The sequence below is a fragment of the Schistocerca nitens genome, chromosome 2 (genome assembly GCF_023898315.1).
Source record: "Schistocerca nitens isolate TAMUIC-IGC-003100 chromosome 2, iqSchNite1.1, whole genome shotgun sequence".
NCBI classification, from domain to species: domain Eukaryota; kingdom Metazoa; phylum Arthropoda; class Insecta; order Orthoptera; family Acrididae; genus Schistocerca; species Schistocerca nitens.
Window position 1 is genome coordinate 507576422 of NC_064615.1, and position 20454 is coordinate 507596875.

General features: G+C 42.3%; 1 protein-coding gene across 1 annotated transcript in view; it reads left to right on the forward strand.

The window, feature by feature from the left end:
* LOC126234468 (cardioacceleratory peptide receptor-like) overlaps positions 1–20454 on the forward strand; it is a 311883-nt gene that overhangs the window by 226758 nt on the left and 64671 nt on the right. The window contains exon 4 of the mRNA XM_049943159.1: positions 17826–17921. Coding sequence (XP_049799116.1) covers positions 17826–17921 — 96 coding nt within the window. The remainder of the gene's footprint in view (positions 1–17825; positions 17922–20454) is intronic.

The window sequence follows — 20454 nt, forward strand, 5'->3', positions numbered from 1 at the left end:
ATTTGTGGCACAGCTGACTAGAAGAAGGGATCGTTTGGTACGACAGTTTCTGAGACATAAAGGGCTCATCAATTTAGTGTTTGAGGGAAGTGCAGAGGATAAAAATCTTAGAGGGAGGCCAAAAGATGAATACAGTAATCAAATTCAGAAGGGTGTAGGTTGCAATACTTATTCGGAGATGAAGAGGCTTACACAGGATTGAGTGGCATGGAGAGCAGCATCAAACCAGCATCAAACTCAAGGTAATAACAACAACAGCTTTTATTAATGGGTCAGACAGATTCAAACTACGCCACTCCCCACAAACTAATCTGTTACCTCGACGTAATGACTGCTAGAAAGCCAGGCGAAATTAATTATTGAAATGTCTATAATATTTCTACCATACAACATCTTGTATTCTTGATCTCGCGCGTTAATGAACATTCTCTATATTAATGCGATCAGTGGCCAAATTAGATTAAATTGGATTCAGATTTTTTCGTTGTACATTTGCCTGACGCAAGTTCACTGATACAGTGCTATCCTGGTGTGTGGATACATCAATTATCGATCTCCATTTATAAGGGGCAGTCAAGTGAAAACGGGACAGATAGAAAAAAGTAAGTGAGAAGGCTCGCGTGTTGCCAAGGTTCTTTCGAGTACGATGCACAAGTTTCCCTGGGAAGCCCTTATACATCTTCCATACAGCCCCTATCACTCCCTATGCGATTTCCATACATTTGAAGCCTTGAAGGAAGACATTCGTGGCCGTCGATTCGCTTCGGATGAAGAGGTGCACACGTGGTTAATATCATGGTTCCCTGGGCAACCGCAAACTTCTTCCATGAACGCATTAGCCGTCTTGTTTCATAGTCTGGATACATGTATTAAGAGTTACCGCTATTACTTTTGAAATAATAAATAGTTTATTTATTTTTTACCACCAGTCTCGTTTTCATTTGCCTGTCCCATATATATCATACTGCGCCCCTTCTCTTGCAATGAAGAAGCAAAGTCAATCGAACAATCTCCCTCCCCCTTTTGTTGGTCATTTGTGTGTCTGCTATGAACATATTCTTAAATAAATACACCTTGTTTAAACCAGTTTGAAACATACTTTAAAGATGTCTTAACGTAGATGTGAAAGTACCCATACCGTTTCCATTAGTTTTAGTTTTAGTTATGTCATATTCCGTAGATCATTTTCCCGATTATTTTATCGATATGATGTGGAACAAATCAGATTACAGGATATATACACACACATGAATAGTGCTAATTTTTAGTTCTACGCATGCAACTACATTTAGAGGTACTTTTTTTTACCATTTCTGGAACAGAAATTCGTCCATAGAGTATGTGTTGTACAAAAGAAATGATTTTAAGCTAGATTTAAAACTTGATCTGCTACCTGCCAGACACTTTATGTTGTTGGGCAAATGATCAAAGATTTTTGTTGCTAAATAATGTACTCCTTTTTGAGCAACTGACAGTTTCAACAACGGATAGGAAAGGTCAGTTTTCCCTCTAGTGTTGAACGTATGAACATCACTGTTCTTCGCGAATTGAGATGTATTATTTGTAGCGAATTTCATTAGCGAATATATGTATTCTGATGGTGCAGTTAAAATACCTAACTCTTTGAAAAGTTGCCTACATGACGTCCTTGGGTGAACAGCACTAATTATTCTCACTGCTCTCTTTTGTACAATCAACACTTTATGTCTAAGTGGTGAGTTACCCCAGAAAACTATTCCATAAAACATTATTAAGTGGAAATATGCGAAGTACGTTAGGAGACTGATCTGTATATTACCAAGACTAGCGATTGTATGAACAACGAAAGAAGTTGAACTTGTTTGAGAAGCTCAGTAATATGCTTCTTCCACTTCAAGTTGTTATCAATGTGAACACCCAAAAATGTGGAGAAATCTACCCTGTTAACCTGGGCCTTGTTCATATGCGACATCAATTGTCGGCATGACTCTATTCGGTGTACAGAAATGGATATAGCGAGTTTTTTTTCAAAATTAAGGGAGAGTCCATTTTCTGAGAACCACTTAATAATTCTTTGAAAGACATCCCTAACCATATCTTCAACTGCTTTTTGTCATTTGCTGTCTAGAGGTGTACTTATAGCTAGGAATTGCTGATTTAGAAAATAATTCTGACGATATCCATCCAGGCGCTCTCTGAAACTCGTGTGATGTCTTCTACCTGTGTGACTAACATAATGTGCAGGACAGACTTTGCAACACACTTTCTATGTTCCACCTTTTGTTTATTTGTTATACCATGATTTTAGGGTGTGAGCTACTCGGAGTCATAGTCTCTTTGTGCGAAAACAATTTTTACACCAGTCCTGTTGAACATTCTTGCGATCTCCTTTAATGCGGCAACTTTGTTTGCGTGAAATTTATTTTTGACTAATAAAGCTTCTTTGTATATATATTTTGAAGTAGTATGACTGGACACGTGAACCAAGAACTTGTTTTCTTTGCTAACACAGAAGAGAGTCACGTAGAGCTGGCCATATGAAAGCAACTGACAATATAGATAAATGATAAATTGTTAGGAATAAGTGGGATTCGGGGCACCACTTCCCGTCATCATTTCTAGTTCTATGCTGTTACCAGGGAGATAAGTAACCTTAAGCATCTGTGAATGAAGAGCACTGAGAAGCAGATAACTCATGACGCTATGATCAACTGTACGTCGCGCCTCGCTTTCAGAGGGAGTTTTCAAAGAGTGAGTTAAAGCCTGATGGTTTTAAGCTGCAGCAAATCTTTCCTCGCGATCTTCATTGGATTCTTGAGACCACATAGGCCCTAGCTCTCAGTCTTTTTGCCGTTCTGGTTTACTCAGAAACACTCGACCGTTTTCTAGGCAATTTTATTCGTAAACAAAACGAAATCAAAATGTTGTCAGAAGACACCCACATAACAAAGAAAACTAGAAATACGTTTTTTGCAGCAAAGAACAGAAGTAAAATCTATTGAAAGAAGCAGAGAAATGTCGTTAAATTTTTAATACACAAAACGAAATCAGTGTATTTTTATACCTTAACCAAATAAATTCAGTGTCAGTTACTCGTAAAGTTAAGATTGTGGCGTTTAATTCAAGTCACTGATGTAAACCCATGCGTCACTGACGTAAACTTCCGACAATACTTATTTCAATGAATCAAAAAAGTCTTTCCTCGGAAAGCAGTCAGATACAAGGTGAGCACAAAGTCTTGCCCTGATTATAAAAATTTATAACAGGATAACCGTTTGACATAATAAGTTACATTTGATGCCATTACGCATGGTAGTGTTAGTAGTTGTTACGACCAATAGATGGCGCTAGTGCTCCACAACACCGACGCGGTCTGTTAGGCCACGTTAGGTGATGGCGAAATGGCGTCGAATCAGGAGAAAGCGCAATGTGTACTTTGATTGCACGAAACCAAATCGTAAATTTCGGGCTTCTTATGGACGCAGACCTCCTGACGTTAAATCAATAAAGCGATGGTATGCGAAGTTTAACGGAACAGGCAGCGTCGAAGATCGTCCTCGAAGTGGCAGGCTTCGTGTGAGTGATGCAACTGTTGATCTTGTTCGGCAATCGTTTCAACGGAGTCCGTCTAAATCAACTCGTCAAGCATCACGTGAACTTCAAATACCGCAAGCAAGTGCGGTGAAGGTTCTTCATGAAAGGCTTAGGTTGCATGCTTGCAAAGTGCAAATCGTGCAGGCCTTGCAACCGAATGATTTGCTAACACGTGCTGAATTTGCAACTGAGATTCTCAACAGGATTGATTTCGCTAACGATTACTTAAATCGCATATGCTTTACCTATGAATCCACCTTTCATGTCAGTGGAATGGTAAATAGGCATAATGTCGGTATATGGGGTTCAGAATCTCCACATGCTCTTGTACAGTTACAGTGAGACAGCGAAAAAGTGAATGTTTGGTGCGGTCGCATGCATAACAATCTTTTTGGACCGTTTTTCTACGCGGAGAAATCCATTACTGCTAACATTTACTTAGAGGTTTTACAACAGTTCACTGTCCCACAGTTAGAAGAATATCAACCATTCAACCATACTTTCCCAGCAAGGACCCCTGGATTGGAAGGAACGGTCCAACAACACCCGGGCCACCCCGCTCTCCAGACGTTGCGCTCCTTGACTTTTTTTCTGGGGCTATATCAAGGACAGAGTCTTCGTCACACCAGAGTTGCTGACGTCGACGAACTGAAAGCTAGGATACAACCACACATGTTACGAAACACCTGGCGGGAACTGGAATACCGCCTCGACATTCTCCGAGCTAGCAAGGGAGCATACGTTGAGGTTTACTAACGTAAGTGGTCTTAAAAAACTAGTAACACTAACCTATGTAACGGCATCAAATGTAAATTATTATGCGAAACTGTTATTCTGTAATAAATCGTTATAATCGGGGCAAGACTTTGTGCTCACCCTGTATAAATAGAAGCTATCGAAAGAAGCAATGCAATGTCGATAAGTATTTAATACAAAAAGCAAAACCAAAAATTAGTTGTCTAATTTACTGATTTCGCATTGTGTTACCGCTGATAGCTTGTATTCGTAAAGATAAAATTGCGGCTCAGATTATCTTGAACAGCTCTGTTCAGGATAATCTGAACTTGCGTCAACCCCTCGAAACACGTAGTTCTGGAGATTAGCGAGTTCAGACAGACAGACGCGATGGCTTTACAGTTATTAGCATAGAGGCTGCAAGATACCTGATTAGAGTGTGAGAATTCATGGGAGGATTCGTGCTAATTCCTAAACGGCATTATTCTCGTATCACGGCACGTTCTCATCTTACAATATAATGCACAGTGTGTCAGGGAAGCTGAGAGGATTACTCTGCAAGACTGGTGACGCAGCTCGGCTCGTTAACGCATGTGAGAGGCGGAACAGCCGGCCTCTGGCGATACGTGACCGCGGGGGCAAGCTGCCGCCCACGCGAGTCTGGGGAAGGGGCGGGGGCGGGGGCGGAGGTGGCTTCCCACGCTACTTGTTGCCCGCTTCTCAGCGCGTCAAGGACGGTCAAGGGGTGCCCCTTTTGTTAAATTTCTACTGCATTCTCTGCAATTTAAACTAGGGGGACATATCGCTTGTTGCGTTTGTGTGTATTGGCGAAAGAGTGTTCCTTTTTATTTTCACCCAAAAGTTCTGCCCAGTCATGTTTAACTGGTAGTCATAAATACTACTTGATTTGATCAGATAATTTTTATTCAGTGTGCTTGCGCCTTCATCATTGCAATTTCCTTTGTTGTCCTCATGTTAAAAGAAGGGCGAAGGCTAGAATACAAACCGTCAATGCGTCTATGGGCATTACATGCTTTTGATGACAGCTATCACAGTTATTAGTCTCTGAAGAGATGGTTTGGAGCTTAATGTTGACGTCCATCAAAACGAGCACTTCAGGAACATCCTCCTATAAAGCAAGAGTGCAACAGCCAGTTGCAGTACTGACGTTGACTATCTGAATTGTTTAGTCTATGCACTACCCCTGCTTCGTAACATTCCAGTCTGAACTTGTGCGCAGCTCTGAGATCGCATTGTGAGGTCTTGGCGTGACCCCAGCGTGGCACACGATCTGCCGTGGTGTAATAGCCGTGTCAGAAAACTGCTACATAAACAAAGAGAGCTTCATCACAGATTCAAAAGAAGTAAAAACTTAGCTAATAAACGAAAGCTGGCCGAAGCGCAAATCAGCGTAAGGACAGCAACGAGAGAAGCGTACAAAGACTTTCAAATTAAAAAATTGGTTCAAATGGCTCTAAGCAGTATGGGACTTAAATTCTGAGGTCATCAGTCCCCTAGAACTTAGAACTACTTAAACCTAACTAACCTAAGGACATCACACACATCCATGCCCGAGGTAGGATTCGAACCTGCAACCGTAGCAGCCGCGTGGTTCCGGACTGAAGCGCCTAGAACCGCTCGGCCACAGTGGCCGGCCTTTGAAATTAAAGTCTTGTCAACCGATCTGACTAGAAACCTAAGACGAGTTGATCTTATGTAAAATCAACAAGCGTATTGAAACCTTCCTTTCATTCACTCAGTGATCATAGCGGCACCGAAACGTTATACAACAGTGAGAACGCCGAAATACTGAATTCGGTCTTCCAAAATATCGTTTCACAGCGAAGATCGTAACACGGTTCCTATTTTCAGTCATCGCACGGACGACGAAATGGCAGTTTCGAGATAACCGATGGCGGAATAGAAAAGCAACTACAGTCGCTTAGCCCTGGAAAGGGATCAGGACCAGTTGAGATACCTATAATATCGTACAAAGATTATGCGAAAGTACTTGATCCTTTTCTAGCAGCTATTTATCGTAGATCGATGGAGCAACGAAGGGTACCTAGCCACTGGAAAAAAGCATGGCTTAAGGAAGTGCCGTAGGAGAGATACATATAATGACAGATCTACATCATTTACCTTCTATGGAACCTGTTCTGTGCTCACGTATTATGACATTATTGTGGGACGAAAATCTCATCTACGAGGGCTATTCGGAAAGTAAGTTCCGATCGGCCGCGAAATAGAAACCACCGTGAAAACCACAAACGCTTTATTTGCAATAGTGAGCTATACCTTACAACTACTTCTGTATACACAAACGCCGCTCAGACTTAGACATTTGTCGAAGCGTTGTACCAACTTTCCAATACCCTCGTCATAGAAGGCAGCCGCCTGAGTTTTTCCCCCATTATCTACGCTCGCCTGCAGCTCGTTGTCTGTGCCAAAATGTTGTCTCCATAGCCTGCGGTTCATGTGAGTGCAGATGAAACTCAGAACGAGCCAATTTCGAACTGTCTTGTGGCTGATCAAACACTTCCCATCGGAAGCACTACAGGAGCATCTTTATTGCCCTTACGTAATGCGGCTGACAACTATCATGAAGAACGAAACTCATGACAGTTATGTTATATGGGCTGCACAACTTCAGGCAAAATCTCTCATCAGGACTTCACATTTGGCGGGAGACACTTTTTCTAGGCATATTTACGTGTTCACTGTGTGCTCAGAATTGAGAAGAGCAACGTGGCGCATTCGCTGTCCATACTAGAGACGGTATCCAACACATATCTGCAAAATTTCATTGGATTTTTACAGTGGTTTCAATTTCGCAACCGATCGGAGCTTACTTTTCGAATAGCTCTCGTATATAAATCGACATGGATTCCACCAACAGAGATCTTGCAAAACTCAGCGTACTCGGTTCCTCCAAGAGATCCATAGTGCTGTAGACAACGGCGCTCAGGTTGATGCCGTGTTCTTTGACTTCAGGAAGACATTTCACACCGTCCCGTACTACTGTTTAATGAAAAAAACACGAGATTATCGAATGTGGGACCGGATTATCGACTGGATATAAGACTATCTTACAGACAGAACACGTCGCTCTTAACGGGACAAAACCGAGAGATGTAAAGGCAATAATAAATGAAAAGCACCAGTTTGCTTTTGTTCTAGAAAAGCAAACTGGTGCTTTTCATTTATTATAATGTTGTTCTACCAAGAACCGCCGGAAGATTCTGTTAATATGTAAAGGCCATTTCCGGAGTACCCAAAGGAAGTTTGACAAATGGTTCAAATGGCTCTGAGCACTATGGGACTCAACTGCTGTGGTCATAAGTCCCCTAGAACTTAGAACTACTTAAACCTAACTAACCTAAGGACAGCACACAACACCCAGCCATCACGAGGCAGAGAAAATCCCTGACTCCGCCGGGAATCGAACCCGGGAACCCGGGCGTGGGAAGCGAGAACGCTACCGCACGACCACGAGATGCGGGCGAAGTTTGACAGAACCTTTACCGTTTACAGTGGATATAAATAACCTAGTAAAAAGTGGCGGAGACTATAAAAAGGGGGTAGATACAGTAATCATGGCCAAACAATCACTTTTTTCAAAACTAGATCCATTATATTCGTCATTTCTTTACCTTTACATACTTGAAAATTTCATGAAAATATCTTGATTGGCTGCAGAGTTATTGATTAATATGTATAGAGATGTGCGGGTGACATTTGGTAATTCCATGCCCACTTCAGTTGTTTGTTGATAACTGACTTTTGTGACTTCTAGTTTTATCTTCGACACAACTTTCTCATACTTCTGTGACATAGAATGGCACTCTAAATTTCTCATACTTGTTAAGTAATATTTTATCTTTTGTTTGGGCCAAAGGAATGATAGTCGACTGTTCTTTTGTTTTGCATTATTGTATGTGTGGATCGATTTCAAGTATTTTCTACAGACTGATTTCTGACGTAATTCTTTTTCACTGCCAAATTGGAAAACGCAAGGCATCTTTGATAGAAATAGATAGAGCAACCGTGGTAATTGCAGTAACACAGCATGTGCTTCTAAGAAGAAAGTGAAAAGCAACTATAGGTCTTCGAAATCTTCAGAGAAGATAGGAAATGCAATTTTTAATATTGATCTAATGTTTAAAGAAATACAGAGATGCCTACTTTGTGTGTGTGGTGAGCAAAGTCTCAATGATGTGAGGTAAATGTGGAAACATTGGTGCGTTCCGAAACAGTGCCATGATCCGACAGAAGAAAAGAGTATATGCAGTCAACAGACAAATTGTTTACACTGTGAGGTGCTTAGGACAAGGTTTGTCAGGAATCAGCTTCTTTTGTGGCATGATGGACTTTCATCCTCCAATAAAACAAACAACATACAACCTGATTGTTGACAGACTTCCGGGCTGTCTTGTGTCTGTAGCAGAAGAGTCAATGTCACAAGCTGCTGATGAAGAAAAAGCTACATCTACATCTACATTTATACTCCGCAAGCCACCCAACGGTGTGTGGCGGAGGGCAATTTACGTGCCACTGTCATTACCTCCCTTTCCTGTTCCAACCGCGTATGGTTCGCGGGAAGAACGACTGCCGGAAAGCCCCCGTGCGCGCTCGAATCACTTTAATTTTACATTCTTGATCTCCTCGGGAGGTACAAGTAGGGGGAAGCAATATATTCGATACCTCATCCAGAAACGCACCCTCTCGAAACCTGGACAGCAAGCTACACCGCGATGCAGAGCGCCTCTCTTGCAGAGTCTGCCACTTGAGTTCATTAAACATCTCCGTAATGCTATCACGCTTAGCAAATAACCCTGAAACGAAACGCACCGGTCTTCTTTGGATCTTCTCTATCTCCTCTGTCAACCCGACCTGGTATGGATCCCACACTGATGGGCAATACTCAAGTATAGGTCGAACGAGTGTTTTGTAAGCCACCTCCTTTGTTGATGGACTACATTTTCTAAGGACTCTCCCTAAGAATCTCAACCTGGCACCCGCCTTACCAACAATTAATTTTATATGATCATTCCACTTCAAATCGTTCCGTACGCATACTCCCAGATATTTTACAGAAGTAACTGCTACCGGTGTTTGTTCCGCTGTCATATAATCAAACAATAAAGGATCCTTCTTTCTATGTATTCGTAATACATTTGTCTATGTTAAGGGTCAGTTGCCACTCCCTGCACCAAGTGCCTATCCGCTGCAGATCTTCCTGCATTTCGCTGCAATTTTCTAATGCTGCAACTTCTCTGTATACTACAGCATCATCCGCGAAAAGCCGCATCGAACTTCCGATCTTATCTACTAGGTCATTTATATATTTGTGAAAAGCAATGGTCCCATAACACTCCCCTGTGGCACGCCAGAGGTTACTTTAACGTCTGTAGACGTCTCTCCATTGAGAACAAGTTGCTGTGTTCTGTTTGCTAAAAGCTCTTCAATCCAGCCACACAACTGGTCTGATATTCCGTAGGCTCTTACTTTGTTTATCAGGCGATAGTGCGGAACTCTATCGAACGCCTTCCGGAAGTCTAGGAAAATGGCATCTACCTGGGAGCCTGTATCTAATATTTTCTGGGTCTCATGAACAAATAAAGCGAGTTGGGTCTCACATGATCCCTATTTCCGCAATCCATGTTGATTCCTACAGAGTAGATTCTGGGTTTCCAGAAATGATATGATACGCGAGCAAAAAACATGTTCTAGAATTCTACAACAAATCGATGTCAGAGATATAGGCCTATAGTTTTGCGCATCTGCTCGACGACCCTTCTTGAAAACTGGGACTACCTGCGCTCTTTTCCAATCATTTGGAACGTTCCGTTTCTCTAGAGACTTGCGGTACACGGCTGTTACTAGTGGGGCAAGCTCTTTCGCGTACTCTGTGTAGAATCGAATTGGTATCCCGTTAGGTCCAGTGGACTTTCCTCTGTTGAGTGATTTCAGTTGCTTTTCTATTCCTTGGACACTTATTTCGATGTCAGCCATTTTTTCGTTCGTGCGGTGATTTAGAGAAGGAACTGCAGTGCGGTCTTCCTCTGTGAAACAGCTTTGGAAAAAGGTGTTTAGTATTTCAGCTTTACGCGTGTCATCCTCTGTTTCAATGCCATCATCATCCCGGAGTGTCTGGAAATGCTGTTTCGAGCCACTTACTGATTTAACTTAAGACCAAAACTTCCTAGGATTTTTTGTCAAGTTGGTACATAGAGTTTTAATTTCGAATTCACTGAACGCTTCGCGCATATCCCTCCTTACTCTAACTTTGACATCGTTTAGCTTCTGTTTGTCTGAGAGGTTTTGGCTGCGTTTAAACTTGCAGTGAAGCTCTCTTTGCTTTCGCAGTAGTTTCCAAACTTTGTTGTTAAACCGCGGTGGGTTTTTCCCGTCTCTCACAGTTTTCCTCGGCACGTACCTGTCTAAAACGCATTTTACGATTGCCTTGAACTTTTTCTATAAACACTCAACATTGTCAGTGTCGGAACAGAAATTTTCGTTTTGATCTGTTAGATAGTCTGAAATCTGCCTCCTATTACTCTTGCTAAACAGATAAACCTTCCTCTCTTTTTTTATATTCCTATTTACTTCCATATTCAGGGATGCTGCAACGGCCTTATGATCACTGATTCTCTGTTCTGCGCTTACAGAGTCGAAATGTTCTCTGTTTAATTGCTCGAGGTAATTTTCGGATAGTGGACTCAGTACAATGTCACACGATGCCCTGTCCCTACCACCTGTCCTAAACATCTGAGTGTCCCAGTCTATATCTGGTAAATTGAAATCTCCACCTAAGACTATAACATGCTGAGGAAGTTTATGTGAAATGTATTCCAGGTTTTCTCTCAGTTGTTCTGCCACTAATGCTGCTGAGTCGGGAGGTCGGTAAAAGGAGCCAATTATTAACCTAGCTCGGTTGTTGAGTATAACATCCACCCATAATAATTCACAGGAATTATCCACTTCTCTTTCACTACAGGATAAACTACTACTAACAGCGACAAACACGCCACCATCGGTTGCATGCAATCTATCCTTTCTAAACATCGTCTGTGTCTTTGTAAAAATTTCGGCAGAATTTATCTCTGGCTTCAGCCAGCTTTCCGTACATATAATGATTTCAGCTTCGGTGCTTTGTTTCAGCGTTTGAAGTTCCGGTACTTTACCAATGCAGCTTTGGAGAATTGTAATGAAATTTCTGTTAGTTGTGAAGGTTCATGGCTAACACGAGGACACACATCACAACTTGGAGTGTCAACAGTCATAGGGGTAAAATGTGGTAAAGTTCTTGACACAGAGGTACTGTCTTTGAGTTGTAAATCTTGTCAATTTTGGAAAAATAAAAAGAAACTGTAGAATATGCTGAATGGATGGAGAAGCATAAAAGTAAATGCAGCATTAATCATACAGGAACATCTGGCAGTATGGAAGCAGAAGGGATGAAATCAATTTGCATGCGATCTGAAAAAAGCATAGTGTAAAATATTGTAAATTCATTGGAGATGATGATGCGAAAGCTTTGAAATCAATTTCTGAAATGCAGCCATATGGTCCAGATACTCCTGTGGTAAAGTATGAATGTGTTGGTCACATACAGAATGTGTTGGTCACATACAGAAGAGAATGGATACAAGATTAAGAAAGTTGAAGGCAGACTATAAAGCAACAAAACTGTCAGATGGAAAAAGTATTGTGGGCAAAGGCCGCTTGACTAGCAACATTAACCAGTTATTATATGGCAATGCAATCAGAACTAATAGCTCATCTCTTGAAAATATGAAACAGACTGTCTGGGCTGTTTGGTTTCACAAATCTTCTACAGATGACAATCCAATGCACTCACTTTGCCCAAGAGGAGCTGATAGCTAGTGACTGTACGAGAAAGCTTTTCATGAAAATAATTTGAAAATGTATAAGCATGAAAACAGCCTTCCAGTTGCAGTAATGGAAGCAATTAAGCCCACCCATCAGGATCTTTGTGAACTAAAATTGTTTAGGTGTGTGTGTGGATTCACTCAAAATCCCAATGAGTCATTCCACTCAAAAATTTGGAAAGTTTGCCCAAAGACTGGTTTTTATGGAAGGAATAGAGACTGGAAGTACCTGTGGGCCACAACATGGTAATATATTTTAGGAATGAACACATGCGGAGAATAAGAAATTCCCAAAAAAAGGCAAAACGGTCCACGAAAGAATCAAGAAAAGCAAGGAAGAGGCTCAAGTTACAAAATGAAGCTACGAAAGAAGAGGACCAAGGAGTGTTTTATTCATCTGGGCAGCTTTAGTTCAAAAAACTTATATTAAGGTACAGTAAAAATATTTTCAAACTTCAAAGTTGATTTTCTCGGTTCATGTATTTCTAAAATGGTTTCCCGGTTACTCTTTGTGAAATGCTCATATCATCTTCCAATTTGCGGTGAACACTCACCATACCATGATCTACAGCATGGATTAGAAGATCTGAAGAAAAATGCAAATTGAATGATTTATGATTTTTTTTGTTGTATATTTTGAACGAAAAGCTGTTTATATATTACTTTTTTAATAAAAACATTTACACAAAGAGAACTTTGATGATTCTAGAGAATGATATAACTGTGTATTATACCTACAATTCTAAATTAAAATAAATGCAAAATATTGAATACTTACTGCTCTGTAACGAAAATCGTGATAATATGCACATTTGCATTGTTAAATTTTCATCGACAATTGGGACTTTATCAACCTGCATTTTAACTCAAATATTTGTTTACATTGTTGCCAGAGCATCTATATCTCCTGTATACTTTGGAGGGGGGCGGAGGGGGAATGACAAAACACTCAATATTTGCAATGCAATAACTGTAGATAATACGGTTGTCTATAACAAAGTAAGAACGCCAGAAGGCAACATCGATTTGCAGAATAACCTGCAGAGGACTGGTGATTGGTACAGGCTCTGGCAATACACCCTGAACGTAAATTAATGTAGCGTGTTGCTCGTACGCAGGAAAAGGAATCCACCACCGTACAACTACACTATTGATGACATATTTCTGTAAACAGTCTCTCCCGTGAAACATCTAGGACTAACCATCCACAGCGACCTTAAGTTGAATGACCATATAAAACAAATAGTAGGAAAAACAGCCGCCACACAGATTGATAAGACGAATCTTAAGGAAATGTAGCTCATCCACGAAGGAAGTGGATTCCAAGGCACTTCTTCGCCCGATTCTTGAGTATTGTTCACTACCTGAGATCCTCACCGGGAAGCACTGATAGAAGAGATAGAGTAGATCCAATGAAGAGCAACGTGTTTCGTCACAAGGTCGTCTAGTCCGTGCTAGAACGTTACAGAGTGTTCAGCAGACTCCGGTGGCAGACGCTGCAAGAGAAGCGCTGTGCATCACGGAGCAGTTTACTGTTGAAATTTCGAGAGAGTACTTTCGGGAAGAGCCGGACAACATATTAGGTCGTCCCACATACACCTCAAGACAGAAAATGATGAAAAATTTCGATAATTTAGAACTAATATAGAGGTTTTAACATTTTTTAAATGTTCGGATAATAAGTTGCCGTCTCTTCATCTAAGAATAGATGATGAATGCAGCTAGCCGCTATCTCTGTGTAATGTCTTGTCTGTATAGACGTGTATCTGTTGCCTTTAAGATCCCTTCACCTTTACACATAAATCTATACAGTAAAGTAAGGGCCTCCCCTTTCGTGGCTGATCCGAGATAAGACAGGCGAAAAGTTAGACTAATGGATGATTATTAGTATTATCGCTATTTTCATTCGCTCTCTCTCTTTCTCTCCTTTATCTATGTACAGTTTTTAATATAATATTTCATTACGTGAAATCAGCCAAATAGAATCTTTGGTAGAGTCCTTCGTCTTGGTAATCAGCGGCTGGCTTGCTGTAAGAGATCTTTACATTTATTATTACTGTTAAACACTGCATTCAGTCGGGAGAATCAATCGTTTGGACAATTTGTTCCTTTTACGAAAGATTGCGAATTCCAGATGTGTACGAATCCTTTTTGGACGATTTAACACAGACTCAGTGATTGCAGGCTCTCTTCGACACAGCTGAAACTTCCCCACTAATTACAGGGCCAACGTGATCATCAAATGATTCAGAAAAAACTCATTCGTTCATTCACTCCAGAACAAAAAAGTCACAAACCTTATTTATGAAGGAAATTGTGTATTAAATCCATCTCCATTACATGTCCAGATCTCCGGTGATTGCACGTCTTAATTATTTTCCGTTTACAGTCTCTTTCTTTTCAAACAAACCGCTAGCGGCATAAATATTAATTGGCTCGCTTTAGCGAGAAGAAAAGCAGAATATGTATCTCTCAGAAACACGTCAATCCCTCAACAGATACTCCAGAAGCTGTCCTCGTTACCACTCTCCAACAACCATGGAGAATGCATATATGCATCTCTGTTATTTCAAAGAATAAACGCACTAGAAAATACTTTGGCGTCGTCGAGCTGTCGCCGCATATATTACGAGAAAGTCAGATCAGATAACTTTTCCAAAGTGAATGAATGTGGATGGTTTGATTGAAAATGATTAATTGGTGCGTGGTAGAGCGTATTTTCTGTGGGGACATTACAAGGTTTCCCGACAATCATTCTTCCTAAGCACCTTTTCCGAGTGGAACAGGGTTTGGGGAATCAGTTAGTGGTGCCACACACAGTTAGGTGGCTTACTGAGTATAATGTAGTGCAAGAGAAGGTGCCGCTTTCACGCCATAACTGGGAATTGTCGGTGGCTGCAACCGCTTGGCGAGTTGTTAAGGAACGTCCTTGTCAACAGTATACCCTTATTCAATTTAGTACAAAATATCAGGCGGGAGGCTATTGTCCCTCGATAAGTCGGTGGCTGCCGCCGCACGTAGCGCCATAGTCAGCAACTGCCGGCTTGGGAGCCAACGCAGCACACGCCAGCAACGAGAAGCAGTGGTGTTAGCGAAACTGCTTCTGAAGTTTGTCAGACGCAGCCGATAGCAGCCTTACTAACTCGTGGATATTTATGAGAGCCTGCTAGCCAGTACTTCTCAAACAGCAGCAGCCCTACACCGGAAGAGACAAGAGCCTGTAGCCATAGGGCGGTGAGGATTTCATTCGTTCTGCTTTTCTTGTTAATTCAGCTCTTGTAGGAGCTTAGTCGGAGCTGTGGTGCTGTGCTTCGAAGGTGCTGGCTAGCTTCTTCCACTTCGTCGGCTTCCTGAATATTCGTGAAACGGTGTCTGGACTTGCTGACGGTCTCTTCCTTCTGTATGACGTGCTCACCAGTAGCTCGTCTCAACCGACGGAATCGTGGTGCAACAATATGCTACTTACACACCTGTCTGAAGAGCTAAATGACGCAACGATTTTTCGTACTTCTTACCCAAGCCATACCAACTCGACTTTTTTTAATCTAAAACCGGAACGCTGTCTGCCACATGGGCTGGAGCGCTGTGTGGTTTCCGCAACTTGCCTACGGTGGCGTTGGTTTCTGTGCAGTTTCAGAAACGGTGCTAGTGTCGTTGTGAAACACCCTGCACTACACATCACAATACCGTCGATACTCACATGTGTCGTGAACTGTTTGAGTTGAATGGGGCCATGAATGTACCAACATGGCAAAAACCTATGATGGATCTCTTCAAACCATTGTAATGACCCGGAAAATCTATTTCAGTTATCTTTTCACATTGCATCTGACTTCAGATCATATATTTTCTGAAGAATTTTTCATAGCTTAAGATATTCAGTCTGGGTTTCAATATTACATTCATTCATTTAAATTCAGGTTTGTTGTCTATGTTTCAAATGTATGATTCCCTTCTTGAGGAGAAGGACGAAAATTCAGGACGAGAATATAACACAGCATTTTAACGGCTGTATAGCATACACCAGCAGAACAAAAATATCTGGACACCCCTACATAATGCGGAATTCACCACTAGCTGTCACGAGAGGCTCTGCCACCAATATAAAAGTTGTATATTTATGAACTACGGCGTAAAAAACAAATTAAGGAGCTGAGATTTCGATACGTTGAAAGAACTAAAGCTTATTGAGGTTCCAAAGCAAGCAATAGGAAACTATTTACTGAAACAAAGGAAAAAATACAATAGAAAACGAAATATTAGGTTTGGGAACTGAAGTAGTGAAGTCAGCAAAAGAAAGACTAGGCAAGAAATCTTTGGATAACACATGATATAATGAAGGGTTAATGTAATAAAAGAGGGACTGAAGTAGCCAATGTAAATATATAGGTCTAAAAATAAGATTGACAAATACTCACGGAACACAATGGCTACAAGAGAAATGCAAAAGTGTAGAAGCATCGTTGACTAGGGGAAACGTAGATGCTTCGTACTGGAAGATTAAAGATATCTTTCGAGAAAGGAAAAGTTGCTGTATGAATGTCAAGAACACTGGCCATAAAAGTATTACTAAATATACGAGGGTTGGATCTTTAATAGTGGCAACTATTTATTTACAGCTCGTGCAAAGTAGATACGTGTTTCAAAATTAACTGACCTTCAGAGTGGTCACCATCATTGTGTATTACCCGTTGCCAGCGGTGTGGAAGTCGTAGGATACTCTTAGTAGTACCAATTGTGTTGACAGTCCGAGCGGCGCGGTCTGTTGCTCGACGAATTTGTAGCAGTTCTGAAGCGAGTGCCGTGAAGTGTGCCGGCCGTTGTGGCCGAGCGGTTCTAGGCGCTTCATCTGGAACCGAGCGATAGCTACGGTCGCAGGTTCGAATCCTACCTCGGGCATGGATGTGAGTGATGTCCTTAGGTTAGTTAGGTTTGAGTAGTTCTAATGTTAAGTTCCATAGTGCTCAGAGCCATTTGAACTGTGAAGTGTTTCCTTCAGTTTAGAAATCGAGTTGAACTCACGAGGGCTTAAGTGAGAGGAGTGCAATAGATGGTATAGCACCTAGCAGCCCCAACAAACAAATCAGTAACAGTTTCCAATGTGCGTGTTTGAGCATTGTCCTGCAAAAACTGCTCAGGTCCGCAGAAAGTGTCATCACTTCGGTATCTAAACTGGTCGTAGGTTGTATTCCAAAAATGAACAGCATAGAGAAAGACAAATATCAAGTGTGCCTGATCTTGCCGTTAAGAACTGACAGCAGTGACGTAGCTGGCGACGATTTTTTGAGGTGGCTGCCAGAAAAAAAAAACAGATTACAGCCTGTTCTGTGGCCGGTAGTATCGCATAGTTCCCCAGAAGACCGACAAGTGCAGCGGCGGTCAGGTAGCGAAGTTATCACCGTTTGTGGTGGAGCCGCTAAAACGATCGGCACTGTCTCCGTCATAGACGCGTCTTCGTCCATCGATAGCAAAGCTATAAGACCGAGCTTGTCAGCAAACTCGTCATTCCATAGTGCTGCGTACCAATTTTCACGGTAAGGCGTAGCTCAGGTATTACAGTACGTACTTGCGATGTTTTGTGGCTGTGTGTGACGTTTGCCGTGCTGCGCCGTGCTGTTGCAGGGAGGCGCGCGCGGCTGCTGGTGGCGGCGGCGTGGCTGCTGAGCGCCGTCTTCTCGGTGCCCATCGCCGTCCTCTACCACGAGCGGCCCGTCGAGGGTGAGTCCTCTCGCCACCTACTCAACACACGCCACCTACTCAACTCACCTCTTCAAGTTACAATGTCACTGTACACTCGCTGGACACTGCGGGCAGTACATGCTGCTGCATCATACGCTGTACGCACGCCAAGTTCCTGTAACGAGTAACGCTCCTTCTTCGACAATCTGTCACGGTCAGCCCCACCACGGACACACCTCGTTATGGACCGTACAAAGGTTGGACAAAAATGTGGAAACACCGCGAGACATGCATGCCTGAACATAACTGCGCATGCTGGTCAAGCCTACAGGTTGCCTTACGGTACATGGCTACCAGCGGCAGTTGCCCAACGTCCTCATTACGTTGCGAGTATCGGTCGTGGTTAGAACAGTGTCCTGTGTAGTTTTGAGTACATTATGTTGGAGCTAAATGTATTCGAACACGGTCTAATTGTTGGTATTCGTGTGGTGGATGCTTCCACGACCAATGTAGCATGTTTGGCGTTTCAGGAGGCACCGTATTGGACATTTATACGGCAGACATGGTTAGCGGAAAAGCATCATTCGCTAAATCACAACACCGAGGAAAGTATGTGTTAAGTAATCTTGACAGACGGCCACTGAAGAGGACTGTGAAGAAAAATAAGGGGACAACAGCAGCAAAAGCCACTGCAGGACGGAATAGCACATTCACGAACTTTGTCAGCTGCAGAAGCAGGGATCCTCAGGGCGAGCTGAAATTTCGATACCGTTCATCAGTGATCCGAATGTCCCTAACAGGAAAACGAGGTGCCGAAGCCATAAAACATAGGCTATGGACCAATGGAAGTAAGTCATTTGGTCGGTTGAATCTGGTTTTGCACTGCTTCCAACTCCTGGCTGAGTTTGCGTCCCAAGATTGAAACATGGTGGAGGATCAGATAAAAATATGGGCATTCATATCGTAGTATTCCATGGGCCCGATTTTTACCCTGCAAAGTGGCATTACTGCCAAGGATTATCTCACCATTTTGGCTGATCAGATCCATCTCATAGTACAGGATGACAATAATTGAACTGTATGAAATAAAATCGTCGTAGCTTCTGAACGGTTTGCGTTTGGACGTTCAAACTGCGCGGTTGGCCGCGGGAATGATGCGAATTAGTATGCCCATGATGGTTTGGTCTAGCGACGACGCCCACTTTCATTTGGATGGGTTCGTCAATAAGCAAAATTGGCGCATTTCGCGGACTGAGAATCCGCATTTCGCGCTCAACTGGTGACTGTGTGGTGTGCAATGTCAAGTCACGGAATAATCGCTGCGGTATTCCTTGATGGCACGGTGACTACCGAACGGTACTTGAAGGTTTCGGAATAGAATTTCATTCCTGTTATCAAAAGTGAGCTTGATTTCGACAAGATGTGCTTCATGTAAGACGGAGCTCGACCACATCGAAGGAGGAGTGTTTGATGTCCTGTAGGAGCACTTCAGAGACCGCATTCTGGCTCTGGAGTACTCACAGGCCACTTGTATGGTCGTCGATTGGCCGCCATATTCTCCAAATCTGAATATACATTTGCGACTCCTTTTTGTGGGGCTATATTGAAGATAAGGTGTACGGCAATAACTCCAAAACCATTGTTGAGCTGAAACAGCCATTCAGGAGGTCATCGATAGCATCGACTTTCCGGCACTTAAGTGGGTCATGCAGATTTTCGCTATTCGTCTGCGCCACATCATCGCCAATGATGGCAGGCATATCGAACATGACATAACCTAAACCGAATATCTGTAGTGACGTTTACATGTTGAATAAAATGTGTGCAAGCCGTAGTTTGTAACTAATTTACATTTTTTTCATATAGTTCATTAATTTTCACAATTGTACAATGGTGATGCTATGTTTCAAGACAACGTGGTCACTATTCACACAACTTGCATCGTCCACGACTGGGTTTGTGAGCGAGAGGGTGAATTGTTGGGACTCCCTGGCCATCACAATCACTACATGTCAATATTACTCAGCCTTTGTGCCCTACTTTAGGAAGAAGGGTGCCGTTTAACAACCTGCTTCCATCGTCATTACCTGAACATGCCGCTATTTTACAGGAACAGTAGTGTAAGATTACCTTGGCAACTACACGGGACCTGTATTCATCCATTCCGAGACTAATGGAGCTGTTTCGAATGCCAGTGGGCTTCCTACAGCGTATTGGTCATGGTAATGTGTTGTGCTTTTGATGCTTCCAAATGTTTTTGGACCCCCCTCCCCCTCCCCCTCCCCTTCCCTCTGTAGTTCATGAACTCGTGAGCTGAACGTATTTCTCATTCAAGACGTCCTACAGCCACAGTTGTTTTCACATCTCAAAACGCTCTACTCAGCGTGTATTTCCGCGTGTGTAATTTTGAGCCTAAACATATGGAACAACTTCTGCACTCACTGTTCCATATGACACGCCCTCTATGTGTTTTAGGCATGCTGATCCCGGCGGTAATGCGTTAGTCGGAGTATTTTGGTTGATATTTTACATCAAGAACGGAAAGATCGTACGACCATTTCTTCAGACACCT